Here is a 13,955-nt window from a genome sequence, read left to right as displayed (position 1 = left end):
TGCTGCCTTGTAGGCTGTCTGCAAGGAGCTTTCCCTACGAAACAGCCTACAAGGCAGAATCCAGATTTATCAGCCCGAGGCTACTATTGAATCTGCTCAGCTTGAATAGAGCTCGCCCACTCTGGATGATATGCATCAGTTTATAAAGTGCTGACAGCTAGTCTGCCTGCAAGGAGCTTAACCTACAAAACAGCCTACAAGGCAGAATCCTGATTTATCAGCCCAAGGCTACTATTAAATCTGCTCAGCTTGCCAGGAATAGAGCTCGTCCCCTCTGGATGATATGCATCAGTTTATAAAGTGCTGACAGCTAGTCTGCCTGCAAGGAGCAGAATCCTGATTTATCAGCCCGAGTCCAAAAATGGTGAACTAGGCCTTTACTGGTCCTGTATGAGCGGAAACAAATAGTCCATAAGTCATTGTTTAGAATTGATTAATGTATTTGTGTGGTAAACTGATATCAGTAGCTTTGTTTCCATTAATTGTCCAGTGACATTTAGAAAGTTCAAATAGAAAATCCCCATGGTCCGTGTCATGGTGAGACTTGCCCTCTTGTAGAACTGAAATAATTGGATTAAGAAACTTGCATCCAATCCAGCTGATCAGAATAACAACTCAAAACAAATAAAAAAATTTGTTGTAGAAAAATAGATTTAGCTGGCACTTAGAATTAAATGTGGAGTGGAGCTTCATTAGTTGCGTTGACATCAAGCGCCTTGTGTACCTTCAAAATGATTCAGCAATCATAATGTGAGAATCCTCATTTCTCACAATAAAGTTAGATAAAATAAAGAAAATACTGTCTGCTGCAACTGTGTGAAAACCTCGTAAAAATTGTGCACGGTAAGTGTATAAATAGGTTAAATTATTTTGATGTGATTTAAAAGTACAGGGATTTATAATTCTAAAAACCATTACCACTAGAACCATACAGCAATTGACAATCAATTCACATTTAGATGGAGTATTTGCAGTGGTGTAAAAAGTACTCAATTGTCATACATTTTCTACTCACCAAATGGCACCATTCTTATTTACAGATAGCCAGGGGCACACTCCAACACAATTTACAAATGAAGCATGTGTGTTTAGTGAGTCCACCAGATCAGAGGCAGTAGGGATGACCAGGGATGTTCTCTTGGTGAGTCCACCAGATCAGAGGCAGTAGGGATGACCAGGGATGTTCTCTTGGTGAGTCCACCAGATCAGAGGCAGTAGGGATGACCAGGGATGTTCTCTTGGTGAGTCCACCAGATCAGAGGCAGTAGGGATGACCAGGGATGTTCTCTTGGTGAGTCCACCAGATCAGAGGCAGTAGGGATGACCAGGGATGTTCTCTTGGTGAGTCCACCAGATCAGAGGCAGTAGGGATGACCAGGGATGTTCTCTTTGTAAGTGAGTCCACCAGATCAGAGGCAGTAGGGATGACCAGGGATGTTCTCTTTGTAAGTGAGTCCACCAGATCAGAGGCAGTAGGGATGACCAGGGATGTTCTCTTGGTGAGTCCACCAGATCAGAGGCAGTAGGGATGACCAGGGATGTTCTCTTGGTGAGTCCACCAGATCAGAGGCAGTAGGGATGACCAGGGATGTTATCTTAATAAGTGTGTGAATTAGACCATGTTCCTGTCCTACTAAGCTTTCAAAATGTAACTTTTGTACTTTCAGGTGTCAGGGGAAATGTATGGAGTAAAAAGTACATTATTTTCTTTAGGAGTGCAGTGAAGTAAAACTAAAAGTTGTCAAAAATATAAAATAGTAAAGTACTTGATACATTCTAAGTAGTTGTTTTGGGTATTTTTACACCACTGAGTATTTGGCTGTTTCAGCTTCCAGAGCCAATTCACTGAGACACAAGGTCCTCTGACTATGGCGTAACATTAGGCTCCTCTAGTCCATTATTAGGCTAGGCCAGGGGTACTCAAGTACTATTTCAGAAGGTCCAATCACTCAATCTCCTAGGTGGCAAAGGTCCAGATGGATATTGTAATTTATCAGCGTATTAACCAACCCCCCTCCCCGTAACCCACGCGACCCCAAACTGTTAACACACCCCTCTTTTGGTTCGTTTAGGCGTCTCATGCGAGTTAGATTTAGGATCGGGCAATACTGACCTCTACTGCATGACTAATATAGTTGTAGAAAGATTCCAAGAAGGACTTTAACGTGTCAGTCTCTCGGTGGAACAAAGAGGAATCGTAACATAATCAATAATACTTATCAACATGAATCGTGGTTCACACACCAATGTGCAATAGACAGACTAAAACATTTCAGCCAAGTGAACACTATACAATTTTACAATCTTATCAGTACCTAACAATAGTATACAAGTTCCTCTCATGTGACAGTCAAGCAAAGTCAGACTGAAAATATATTTTATTGGCAAAAACATCAAATAAAAGGATTTCTATTTAACATTAAATTCCACAGCTCCTGTCACTCTAAAACAAACGTACATTAAAACCAAGAAAAGTTGCCAATCCATTTAGACTGATATTTAAAGACAAATAGATTTTTACAACATTTTACAGTTTTGCAGGCCTATGTTATAGTATCATGGAAAGACCTACAGCCTGAATATTTAGTAAAAGAAACCAATCAATTACATTTAAAAATAAGAACATTTTAAAAAATGACTAAAAATAATAGAAAAGGTGTTACGTGTGGCTGAGGGTGGCTTTGTGGCACAGAACCAATCCAGTGTGAAAGTAACTTCCCCTTTACTGTCCAATCATGTCCATGTGTACTGAATGGGCCTCAAGCTAATCTCATCAAATTCACGAAAACACATTTAAGATAAATGTGGTTGTGGATGAATATACTTCTACCAGATGCATTTTATTTCGTTTTTGCCCATTTAAAAAAAAAAGACAAAAGTTGAAAACCTACAAAGGCGAGGGAGTACAGTGGTCTTCTTGAAGTCTTCCTGGTTACCATCTTCCTGGTTACCATCACAGTGTATTCCCATGCTGCGTGGGTACGAATGCTGGCACCTAGCCCTACTTTGTGTCTACCCTTCATTTCATATCTCTCTCGGTCATTGAAAATCAATCAAATACTGCATGTCCACATTCATTTATAAAAAATAAAATAAAATGTCTTACTCAAAGCTCGAACATACATATTGAACACATGTAGGTGAAGATGGAAGCGCAGCTTCGTCTCATGTTAATTACAAATCACTTGGTCAGCCCCCCCCCCTCCATCTCTCATGTTAATTCAATACTGATGACTTGGTCAGCCCCCCCCATCTCTCATGGTAATTCAATACTGATGACTTGGTCAGCCCCCCCCATCTCTCATGGTAATTCAATACTGATGACTTGGTCAGTGGTGTTTCTGTCATTTCTCTTGTCTCTTGATCGAGCTGCTGAACACAGAAATAAACCATGAGGAATGAATGGTATGGACCCAGGTAACAGATATGAAGTAGTAGTCTAGTGTTTAAGAGCGTTGGGCCCAAAACAAATCCATGAGCCAATTTGATGAAAAATATGTCGATGTGCCTTTGAGCAAGACACTTAACACTAATTGCTCCTGTAAGTCGCTCCGGATAAGAGCGTCTGCTAAATGACTCAAACATCAATAATCCGTTCAACATAGTAACTAATACACGTGGCGTAGTTTAGTTTTAGACAATAGTTAAAGCAGCCTGAGATGGCGTGTCTGTGGGTACAGGGGATACCTCTGTACGCTGTGTACTGGTTAGGGGTTACCTCTGTACGCTGTGTACTGGTTAGGGGTTACCTCTGTACGCTGTGTACTGGTTAGGGGTTCTTACCTTTAGCCTTACAGCATTTCACCACCAGTGCAATGGTCACCAGCAGGAAGATGGAAACCACCAGTAAACTACACAGCAGAATGAGAAAAGAGATGGACCACACTGGGTCTGGAGCTAGAGAGCGAGAGAGCGATGGATGGAGGAGAGAGAGATGATGGAGAGCGAGAGATGGAGAGGAGGAAGAGATGGAGAGGAATTGAGATCTACTGGTCATACAAACTGACACACTGTGTATACAGACACACACACACACACACCCCTTAGAAATAACATACAAACACTAAAAGGTGCATTTATTCCTCACCTCTCACAGACACCCAGCTCCCATGTGATTCTCCCTGGTCTAGTTGTTTACACCGGTACCATCCTTCATCGGACTGTGTTGCTGCAGGGATGGTCATCTCTCCTGTTAGCTCAGTCTTAGTGAGGTAGCCATTGTCCATCCATTTATGAAACTCGGCACTGAGGTTTGATGGGGACTCCTGATATCTGCAGCGTAGAGTCACAGAATCTCCCTCAGTCACAGGAAGGGCAGGGCTTTCCAGGGCCACACCCTCTGTACAGCACCAATCACAGTACAGTACAGTTACAGTCTATCAGACTGAAGAAACAACTCGTCATCATATCATTGGTGGATGCTGGGTTATAATTCATCTTATTAAAGGGTTAGACTTACTAAGGGTCACTGTGATGTTGACGGCATTACTGTACTCTCCCGACTCAGACTCGCACCAGTACACGCCAGTGTCTGACCAGACATCTGTAGTTGTGAAGATGCACGTGGATCCTGTCACTGATCCCCAGTCAGTAGGACACTCCAATACTTTGGGTTCTTCCCATCGTAAGTACCTCTTCACTCTCCATCTATTAGAGTCCCCCTGCACAGCACAGCCCAGCGAGACAGACTCATTGTAAAAAAACTGAACTCTGTTGGGACTGACAGTCAGAGAGGCTGAAGGAGACTGACCTGAAACACAGAAATACAGAGAGAGAGAGAAAGAGAGAGAAAGAGAGATGAGACTGAGGTCAGGGTACAGACTGACAGAGAAAGAGTGACTCACCTTCTACCCAGAGAAACTGGAGTTCACTGAAGTGTGTGTAATAGACTGGGTCTCCTCTCTCAGCTCTACACACATATCTCTCTCTGTGACTCAGACCAACCAGGCTGAGAGAGTAGGATCCTCCAGCCCCTCCGTCACTGTCCGGAAGCAGCTCTGGAAAGAAGTCCTTGTCTGGATAAGAGGGGAACCCTTCCCTGTAGGGTACAGCCTTGTACCAGGAGAACCTCCAGCCTGTATACGAATCTCCAACCTCACAGCTCAGCGTTACTGAGTCTCCAGCATTCGCCCACCATGAAGGAGACATGGTCAGGTGAGGAGAAACCATCCCTGAAGTGGATGGGAGATCATTTGTACCACAGTGATCTGTTGTTACAGTTTAAAAATATATATTTTATACTTGAACAGTCACCAAACATTCATATTGAAGTCACTTAGGAAGCCATTCTCATGTTCTGACACTACATCTAATATTACCTCACCACTTCTCTCTCTCAACAACGCAGACATACACACTCACATGACACGGTTAGTGTGACGTCGTCACTGATGCTGGACCTCTGGGAGTTACTCCTCCGTACTCCCATACAGCTGTAGACACCATTATGAGACGGTTCAACAGGACCGAGACTGTATTCATTCTGACTAGAGGAGGAAACGAGGCCGTTGAGACCTCTGTACCACCGGTACCCCCAGTCAGTGACTCCGTCGTCCTGTATGTCACATCGGAGCGTGACGGTCTCTCCTTGGTATATCCCCGGCGGTGTCCGTTTAGGCTGCAGAGTTAAAACAGCTCTGGGCGGCTCTGGACAAACAGAGAAAATAAGCATCAATGTAACAAACAGTCTTACTTTACAAACACACAAACCAGTCATTATCATTAATCAAACCATAAAAACTAACTGTACACATTGAGTAACTACATGTGAGCTCACAAATGCACTTAAATGTTATTTATAGTTAATTGTTTAACTGATCATGTTATAGTCAGAATGTATTCTGATAAAAATACAATTCAATAGTATTTTAGATGTATTTTTAGTGACCAAATGTCTTTGTGTCTTCATGAGAGAGAGAAAAAACTATGTCCAGAAGTAAATAGGAAATGCTACTGGTGTGCGTCTTCATGTGGTCTACTGGTGTGCGTCTTCATGTGGTCTACTGGTGTGCGTCTTCATGTGGTCTACTGGTGTGCGTCTTCATGTGGTCTACTGGTGTGCGTCTTCATGTGGTCTACTGGTGTGCGTCTTCATGTGGTCTACTGGTGTGCGTCTTCATGTCGTCTACTGGTGTGCGTCTTCATGTCGTCTACTGGTGTGCGTCTTCATGTCGTCTACTGGTGTGCGTCTTCATGTCGTCTACTGGTGTGCGTCTTCATGTCGTCTACTGGTGTGCGTCTTCATGTCGTCTACTGGTGTGCGTCTTCATGTCGTCTACTGGTGTGCGTCTTCATGTCGCTTCATGTCGTCTACTGGTGTGCGTCTTCATGTCGCTCTACTGGTGTGCGTCTTCATGTCGTCTACTGGTGTGCGTCTTCATGTCGTCTACTGGTGTGCGTCTTCATGTCGTCTACTGGTGTGCGTCTTCATGTCGTCTACTGGTGTGCGTCTTCATGTCGTCTACTGGTGTGCGTCTTCATGTCGTCTACTGGTGTGCGTCTTCATGTCGTCTACTGGTGTGCGTCTTCATGTCGTCTTCATGTCGCCTCTACTGGTGTGCGTCTTCATGTCGCCTACTGGTGTGCGTCTTCATGTCGTCTACTGGTGTGTGCGTCTTCATGTCGTCTACTGGTGTGCGTCTTCATGTCGTCTACTGGTGTGCGTCTTCATGTCGTCTACTGGTGTGCGTCTTCATGTCGTCTACTGGTGTGCGTCTTCATGTCGTCTACTGGTGTGCGTCTTCATGTCGTCTACTGGTGTGCGTCTTCATGTCGTCTACTGGTGTGCGTCTTCATGTGGTCTACTGGTGTGCGTCTTCATGTGGTCTACTGGTGTGCGTCTTCATGTGGTCTACTGGTGTGGAGAGAAGAATGGGACTCACCTTGGCTTTGTTCATAGCAGGTGAGAGCACTCAACACTAAAACACACACAGAGAGAGAGAGAAAACCCATCATGTCACACTATCGCATAACAACCGAACCGCAGCAATTAAAGGGGCAATCCGAGATTTGAAAAACATCAAAAACGTTTTAATTAACAACTCGGGGATGGAGAAATGTAACACCTCAAATTCATAGACAAAGCCATGGCTGCAGGGACTGACCATCCATGAGATCAAATGATCTGCTGTTTGATCTGACAATTAATCTTGATAGTTGTACAGTCGTCTCAAACAAAAACGGAAGGACCTCAGCGTTACTCTGGACCCTGATCGCTCTTTTGACAAACATATCAAGAATACTTCAAGGGAAGCTTTTTTTCCAATCTTCGTAACATTGCAAAAATCTAACTTTTTTCCCAATAATTTGATTAATTGATTGTTGACATTTACCTTGTTTACAAACAAACAATGGAGTAAAACAATAGTATGGGCTCTGATTGGGTATAACAGTTGAACTAAGTTCATGAGGCCATTATAAGTTATAGCCTATTCTTCAAGAATCATTGGACAACCTGTATGTCATTAATTTAAAATGTTCCAATCCCAGAGGACCCCTATGCACAAATGCTTGCGCCAATATTGATAATTCAACCCCCCCTAACATCCTTTTTTTTTTGGTCCAAGGACAAGGTACAGGCATTGTAAGAGCCTGCCTGTCTTGTAGGCTACATCTGAGTTAAGGATTGGTCTCTATATTACGTTTAACTCACTTTTGTAAATGTAAATGTACTCACAAAGAATTCCCCAGAGTGAGATGTGCTCCATGCTATCCTGCTTGACAGCGTAAGTGTTGTGAAAGGTCATAGCACTCTAACAGGACTCCCAATTGCTTCCAATTACACCAGACCACGCCCCTTCCCTCCACACCTGTTCCCACTCACTAATCAACTTTCCTTTCAGTTCCCTTTATAAGCAGTATGATCCTTCCTACACGTTAGTATAGTTTTGATTGGTGATGCCTTTGGGAGGCCACATCGTACCGGGGACGTAAGTGCCTACCATGTGCTGCCCTGTAGCCATAGCATATGCTGCCCTGTAGCCATAGCATATGCTACCCTGTAGCCATAGCATATGCTACCCTGTAGCCATAGCATATGCTACCCTGTAGCCATAGCATATGCTACCCATGTTCTCAGTTGGCCCCTGTTTTGCTCTCCTTAATTTGTAGTTACTCACCTGGCACTACTTTCATGTCTGTAACTTTTAAATGTTCCTAATGTTTCCCTTCCAGACCACCACATCCTTGAGGTGTTGGCAAATAGTTTACCAAGATTACCAAATACTTCACACTGGAAGAAGTTAAACTGACTTAGTTACTTTGAAAAAGTAGTTCTCTACATCCAAACTACTTTGTGTTTGGGGGGGGGTAAATCTGAAGTGTCATAAATCACAAATTGTGAGAACAGATTATTTTAGGGTGACATGTTAATGTCTACTAAACATGTTTTTCATGTGAGAATTGGGCAGGTCTGATTGGGCAGGTCTGATTGGGCCGGTCTGATTGGGCAGGTCTGATTGGGCCGGTCTGATTGGGCCGGTCTGATTGGGCAGGTCTGATTGGGCAGGTCTGATTGGGCAGGTCTGATTGGGCCGGTCTGATTGGGCAGGTCTGATTGGGCCGGTCTGATTGGGCAGGTCTGATTGGGCCGGTCTGATTGGGCAGGTCTGATTGGGCCGGTCTGATTGGGCAGGTCTGATTGGGCAGGTCTGATTAGGCCGGTCTGATTGGGCCGGTCTGTTTGGGCAGGTCTGATTGGGCCGGTCTGATTGGGCCAGTCTGATTGGGCAGGTCTGATTGGGCCGGTCTGATTGGGCAGGTCTGATTGGGCAGGTCTGATTGGGCCGTTTCACTGCTTTTGTTAAAAGGTGTCCTAGTAGTTGGCTACATGGCAAAGTAATCAACTACTGGGGAAACAGTTCCTTGATTATGATTTCAGTTCAACTGAAAATCACTGACATTTTAAGGTATTAGTTGCATTCCACTACTTCCCAACACTGTATCCTTGTTACCCTAACGTTCCTATTTGCCTTAATGCATTTTAACTTCAACTCTAACCTCCATCACGCCATTCCTAAACTTCCACATATGTCAACGGTCTTAAATGGGTGCAGATTGATAGTTACCTTTTGATTCTAAAGGTAGAACCTGGTTTGTGATGGAACAAACCTGTGTTTAGAAAGTCTATGGGTGCAGTCTATGATGCACACTTCTTCTTTTTTAAACATGGTAGAGGTTTGAATTGAGACTCTTGAAATAGAATTGGGTTAAAAGTTGTAATGTGGTGGCCATTGTTTGTCAGATAAATGTGTTTCTAAGATGTAACTTGTCTCCTGATTTGAAGCAAACTGTCCCTGTGTTTTATGATTTAGCTTAGCAAAACTGTCCGTCCCTGTAAGTTCATAGCTATTCAACCTGACATTTCTATGACGCAAATGTTAAATAACTTGTGTTTGACAGCTAGCTCTATTTTTATTCATTCTAAATGTGTATGTGGGAAGTTGCTAAATGCTTGGCTCACTTGAACTTGTTTAGCATGTTTCTGCTAGCTTGCTACATTTCTTGGCTCACTTGAACTTGTTTCGCATGTTTCTGCTAGCTTGCTAAATGCTTGGTTCACTTGAACTTGTTTAGCATGTTTCTGCTAGCTTGCTAAATGCTTGGCTCACTTGAACTTGTTTAGCATGTTTCTGCTAGCTTGCTAAATGCTTGGTTCACTTTAACTTGTTTAGCATGTTTCTGCTAGCTTGCTACATTTGCTTTACTTGCTTCAAATCAGGAGACCAGTTTTATCTTAAGTGTCACATTTGTCTCTGACTATTGTAACAGCGATTTATTAAACTTTTTTTTTTTACAACTTGTAACTCATTGTTTATTTACAAGATTCTCAGTTTAAACTTTGCCTGTTGACCTGTTAGGAACTAATTGGGTGTTCTGCCCTACAACAAAAGCTTACACAACCTGCATTGATGTTTGCTATTGCAGGAAATGATTACTAAAACCAACGTCTTCAGCATCTTTATTTTACTGTGCTATAACAATCATTACATTTTCTCTAGATTGTGACCTTTGTTTTCCCATTTAGTCCTCTGGCTCTGACTTGTAAAACATTGTTCAGAGGCCATTAGTTTGCAATCAGCAGTAGAAACAGTGTCCTCCACACCTGATTCGGTAAAAAGCTGAGGGATGTGGCTGGCGACAGGAACCCCTTATTCATACGGAGGGTAGGGTGGATCATGATGTATAAATAATAGTTTTAACTGTTGGTGTACGTGTTTTACTTTTGATTATATTTTGGGTTCTGCCAGGGTATGATAGTTGTACTAAGACCATAAGTCATTCTTCAAGAATCAATGGGTGCATAAGTAAAATGGATGTTGTGACTGATGGCCCCTTTAAAATATGATTGGCTCAAAGTGTAGCCTAGAGGGAAAAACTGGGACTAGTCCTGATTTATTAGGATCCTCCATTAGCCAATGACAGCTAGTCTTACTGGGGTCCGACACATGAAAGAGATTACATAAGACTAACATTTACATTAAAAAAAACATGTCTGTTACGGGGGAGAGGTTGTTTACAACATGTCAGTACATACAAGTCACGGGGGAGAGGTGGTTTACAAAAACATGTCTCTGTTACACGTCAGTACATACAAGTCACGGGGGAGAGGTTGTTTACAAAAACATGTCTGTTACACGTCAGTACATACAAGTCACGGGGGAGAGGTTGTTTACAAAAACATGTCTGTTACACGTCAATACATACAAGTCACGGGGGAGAGGTTGTTTACAAAAACATGTCTGTTACACGTCAATACATACAAGTCACGGGGGAGAGGTTGTTTACAAAAACATGTCTGTTACACGTCAGTACATACAAGTCACGGGGGAGAGGTTGTTTACAAAAACATGTCTCTGTTACACGTCAGTACATACAAGTCACGGGGGAGAGGTTGTTTACAAAAACATGTCTCTGTTACACGTCAGTACATACAAGTCACGGGGGAGAGGTTGTTTACAAAAACATGTCTGTTACACGTCAGTACATACAAGTCACGGGGGAGAGGTTGTTTACAAAAACATGACTGTTACACGTCAGTACATACAAGTCACGGGGGAGAGGTTGTTTACAAAAACATGTCTGTTACACGTCAATACATACAAGTCACGGGGGAGAGGTTGTTTACAAAAACATGACTGTTACACGTCAATAGATACAAGTCACGGGGGAGAGGTTGTTTACAAAAACATGTCTGTTACACGTCAGTACATACAAGTCACGGGGGAGAGGTTGTTTACAAAAACATGTCTCTGTTACACGTCAGTACATACAAGTCACGGGGGAGAGGTTGTTTACAAAAACATGTCTGTTACACGTCAATACATACAAGTCACGGGGGAGAGGTTGTTTACAAAAACATGACTGTTACACGTCAGTACATACAAGTCACGGGGGAGAGGTTGTTTACAAAAACATGACTGTTACACGTCAGTACATACAAGTCACGGGGGAGAGGTTGTTTACAAAAACATGTCTCTGTTACACGTCAGTACATACAAGTCACGGGGGAGAGGTTGTTTACAAAAACATGACTGTTACACGTCAGTACATACAAGTCACGGGGGAGAGGTTGTTTACAAAAACATGTCTGTTACACGTCAATACATACAAGTCACGGGGGAGAGGTTGTTTACAAAAACATGTCTGTTACACGTCAGTACATACAAGTCACGGGGGAGAGGTTGTTTACAAAAACATGTCTCTGTTACACGTCAGTACATACAAGTCACGGGGGAGAGGTTGTTTACAAAAACATGTCTGTTACACGTCAATACATACAAGTCACGGGGGAGAGGTTGTTTACAAAAACATGTCTGTTACACGTCAATACATACAAGTCACGGGGGAGAGGTTGTTTACAAAAACATGTCTGTTACACGTCAATACATACAAGTCACGGGGGAGAGGTTGTTTACAACAACATGTCTGTTACACGTCAATACATACAAGTCACGGGGGAGAGGTTGTTTACAAAAACATGACTGTTACACGTCAGTACATACAAGTCACGGGGGAGAGGTTGTTTACAAAAACATGTCTCTGTTACACGTCAGTACATACAAGTCACGGGGGAGAGGTTGTTTACAAAAACATGTCTCTGTTACACGTCAGTACATACAAGTCACGGGGAGAGGTTGTTTACAAAAACATGTCTGTTACACGTCAGTACATACAAGTCACGGGGAGAGGTTGTTTACAAAAATGTCATGACTGTTACACGTCTGTTACATACAAGTCACGGGGGAGAGGTTGTTTACAAAAACATGTCTGTTACACGTCAATACATACAAGTCACGGGGGAGAGGTTGTTTACAAAAACATGTCTGTTACACGTCAGTACATACAAGTCACGGGGGAGAGGTTGTTTACAAAAACATGTCTCTGTTACACGTCAGTACATACAAGTCACGGGGGAGAGGTTGTTTACAAAAACATGTCTCTGTTACACGTCAGTACATACAAGTCACGGGGGAGAGGTTGTTTACAAAAACATGTCTGTTACACGTCAGTACATACAAGTCACGGGGGAGAGGTTGTTTACAAAAACATGTACTCTGTTACACGTCAGTACATACAAGTCACGGGGAGAGGTTGTTTACAAAAACATGTCTGTTACACGTCAGTACATACAAGTCACGGGGAGAGGTTGTTTACAAAAACATGTCTGTTACACGTCAGTACATACAAGTCACGGGGAGAGGTTGTTTACAAAAACATGTCTGTTACACGTCAGTACATACAAGTCACGGGGAGAGGTTGTTTACAAAAACATGTCTGTTACACGTCAGTACATACAAGTCACGGGGGAGAGGTTGTTTACAAAAACATGTCTGTTACACGTCAGTACATACAAGTCACGGGGAGGTTGTTTAGAGGTTGTTTTACAAAAACATGTCTGTTACACGTCAGTACATACAAGTCACGGGGGAGAGGTTGTTTACAAAAACATGTCTGTTACACGTCAGTACATACAAGTCACGGGGGAGAGGTTGTTTACAAAAACATGTCTGTTACACGTCAGTACATACAAGTCACGGGGGAGAGGTTGTTTACAAAAACATGTCTGTTACACGTCAGTACATACAAGTCACGGGGAGAGGTTGTTTACAACAACATGTCTGTTACACGTCAGTACATACAAGTCACAGGGGAGAGGTTGTTTACAACAACATGACTGTTACACGTCAGTACATACAAGTCACGGGGAGAGGTTGTTTACAAAAACATGTCTGTTACACGTCAGTACATACAAGTCACGGGGAGAGGTTGTTTACAACAACATGTCTGTTACACGTCAGTACATACAAGTCACGGGGGAGAGGTTGTTTACAAAAACATGTCTGTTACACGTCAGTACATACAAGTCACGGGGGAGAGGTTGTTTACAAAAACATGTCTGTTACACGTCAGTACATACAAGTCACGGGGGAGAGGTTGTTTACAAAAACATGTCTGTTACACGTCAGTACATACAAGTCACGGGGGAGAGGTTGTTTACAAAAACATGTCTGTTACACGTCAGTACATACAGTGCCTTGCGAAAGTATTCGGCCCCCTTGAACTTTGCCACCTTTTGCCACATTTCAGGCTTCAAACATAAAGATATAAAACTGTATTTTTTTGTGAAGAATCAACAACAAGTGGGACACAATCATGAAGTGGAACGACATTTATTGGTTATTTCAAACTTTTTTAACAAATCAAAAACTCAAAAATTGGGCGTGCAAAATTATTCAGCCCCTTTACTTTCAGTGCAGCAAACTCTCTCCAGAAGTTCAGTGAGGATCTCTGAATGATCCAATGTTGACCTAAATGACTAATGATGATAAATACAATCCACCTGTGTGTAATCAAGTCTCCGTATAAATGCACCTGCACTGTGATAGTCTCAGAGGTCCGTTAAAAGCGCAGAGAGCATCATGAAGAACAAGGAACGCACCAGGCAGGTCCGAGAT

At 42.7% G+C, this 13,955-nt stretch overlaps 1 protein-coding gene across 4 annotated transcripts; it reads right to left on the bottom strand.

Moving 5' to 3' along the window:
* Nucleotides 1–2,366: 2,366 nt before the first annotated feature.
* Nucleotides 2,367–8,348, bottom strand: LOC115136575 (Fc receptor-like protein 2). Of its 4 annotated transcripts, none has more exons than XM_029672114.2 (8): nucleotides 8,118–8,348; nucleotides 6,882–6,917; nucleotides 5,362–5,646; nucleotides 4,845–5,171; nucleotides 4,460–4,750; nucleotides 4,088–4,339; nucleotides 3,784–3,897; nucleotides 2,367–3,372 (listed from the first exon to the last, which is right to left on the bottom strand). In XM_029672114.2, exons 1-8 carry the CDS (start codon nucleotides 8,131–8,133, stop codon nucleotides 3,302–3,304), a joined length of 1,392 nt encoding a protein of 463 aa, XP_029527974.1. In that variant the 5' UTR covers nucleotides 8,134–8,348; the 3' UTR covers nucleotides 2,367–3,301. The 4 variants fall into 4 exon arrangements, with proteins under 4 accessions (XP_029527974.1, XP_029527973.1, XP_029527972.1 ...); XM_029672113.2 differs by lacking the exon at nucleotides 8,118–8,348 and adding an exon at nucleotides 7,676–7,808 and having other exon boundaries at nucleotides 2,367–3,369; XM_029672112.2 differs by lacking the exon at nucleotides 8,118–8,348 and adding an exon at nucleotides 7,676–7,805.
* Nucleotides 8,349–13,955: the final 5,607 nt, after the last annotated feature.

The sequence above is a fragment of the Oncorhynchus nerka genome, linkage group LG11, assembly GCF_034236695.1.
Source record: "Oncorhynchus nerka isolate Pitt River linkage group LG11, Oner_Uvic_2.0, whole genome shotgun sequence".
Lineage (NCBI taxonomy): Eukaryota > Metazoa > Chordata > Actinopteri > Salmoniformes > Salmonidae > Oncorhynchus > Oncorhynchus nerka.
Note: the sequence above shows the minus strand (reverse complement) of the source record. Positions and strands in the feature narration are given on the sequence as shown.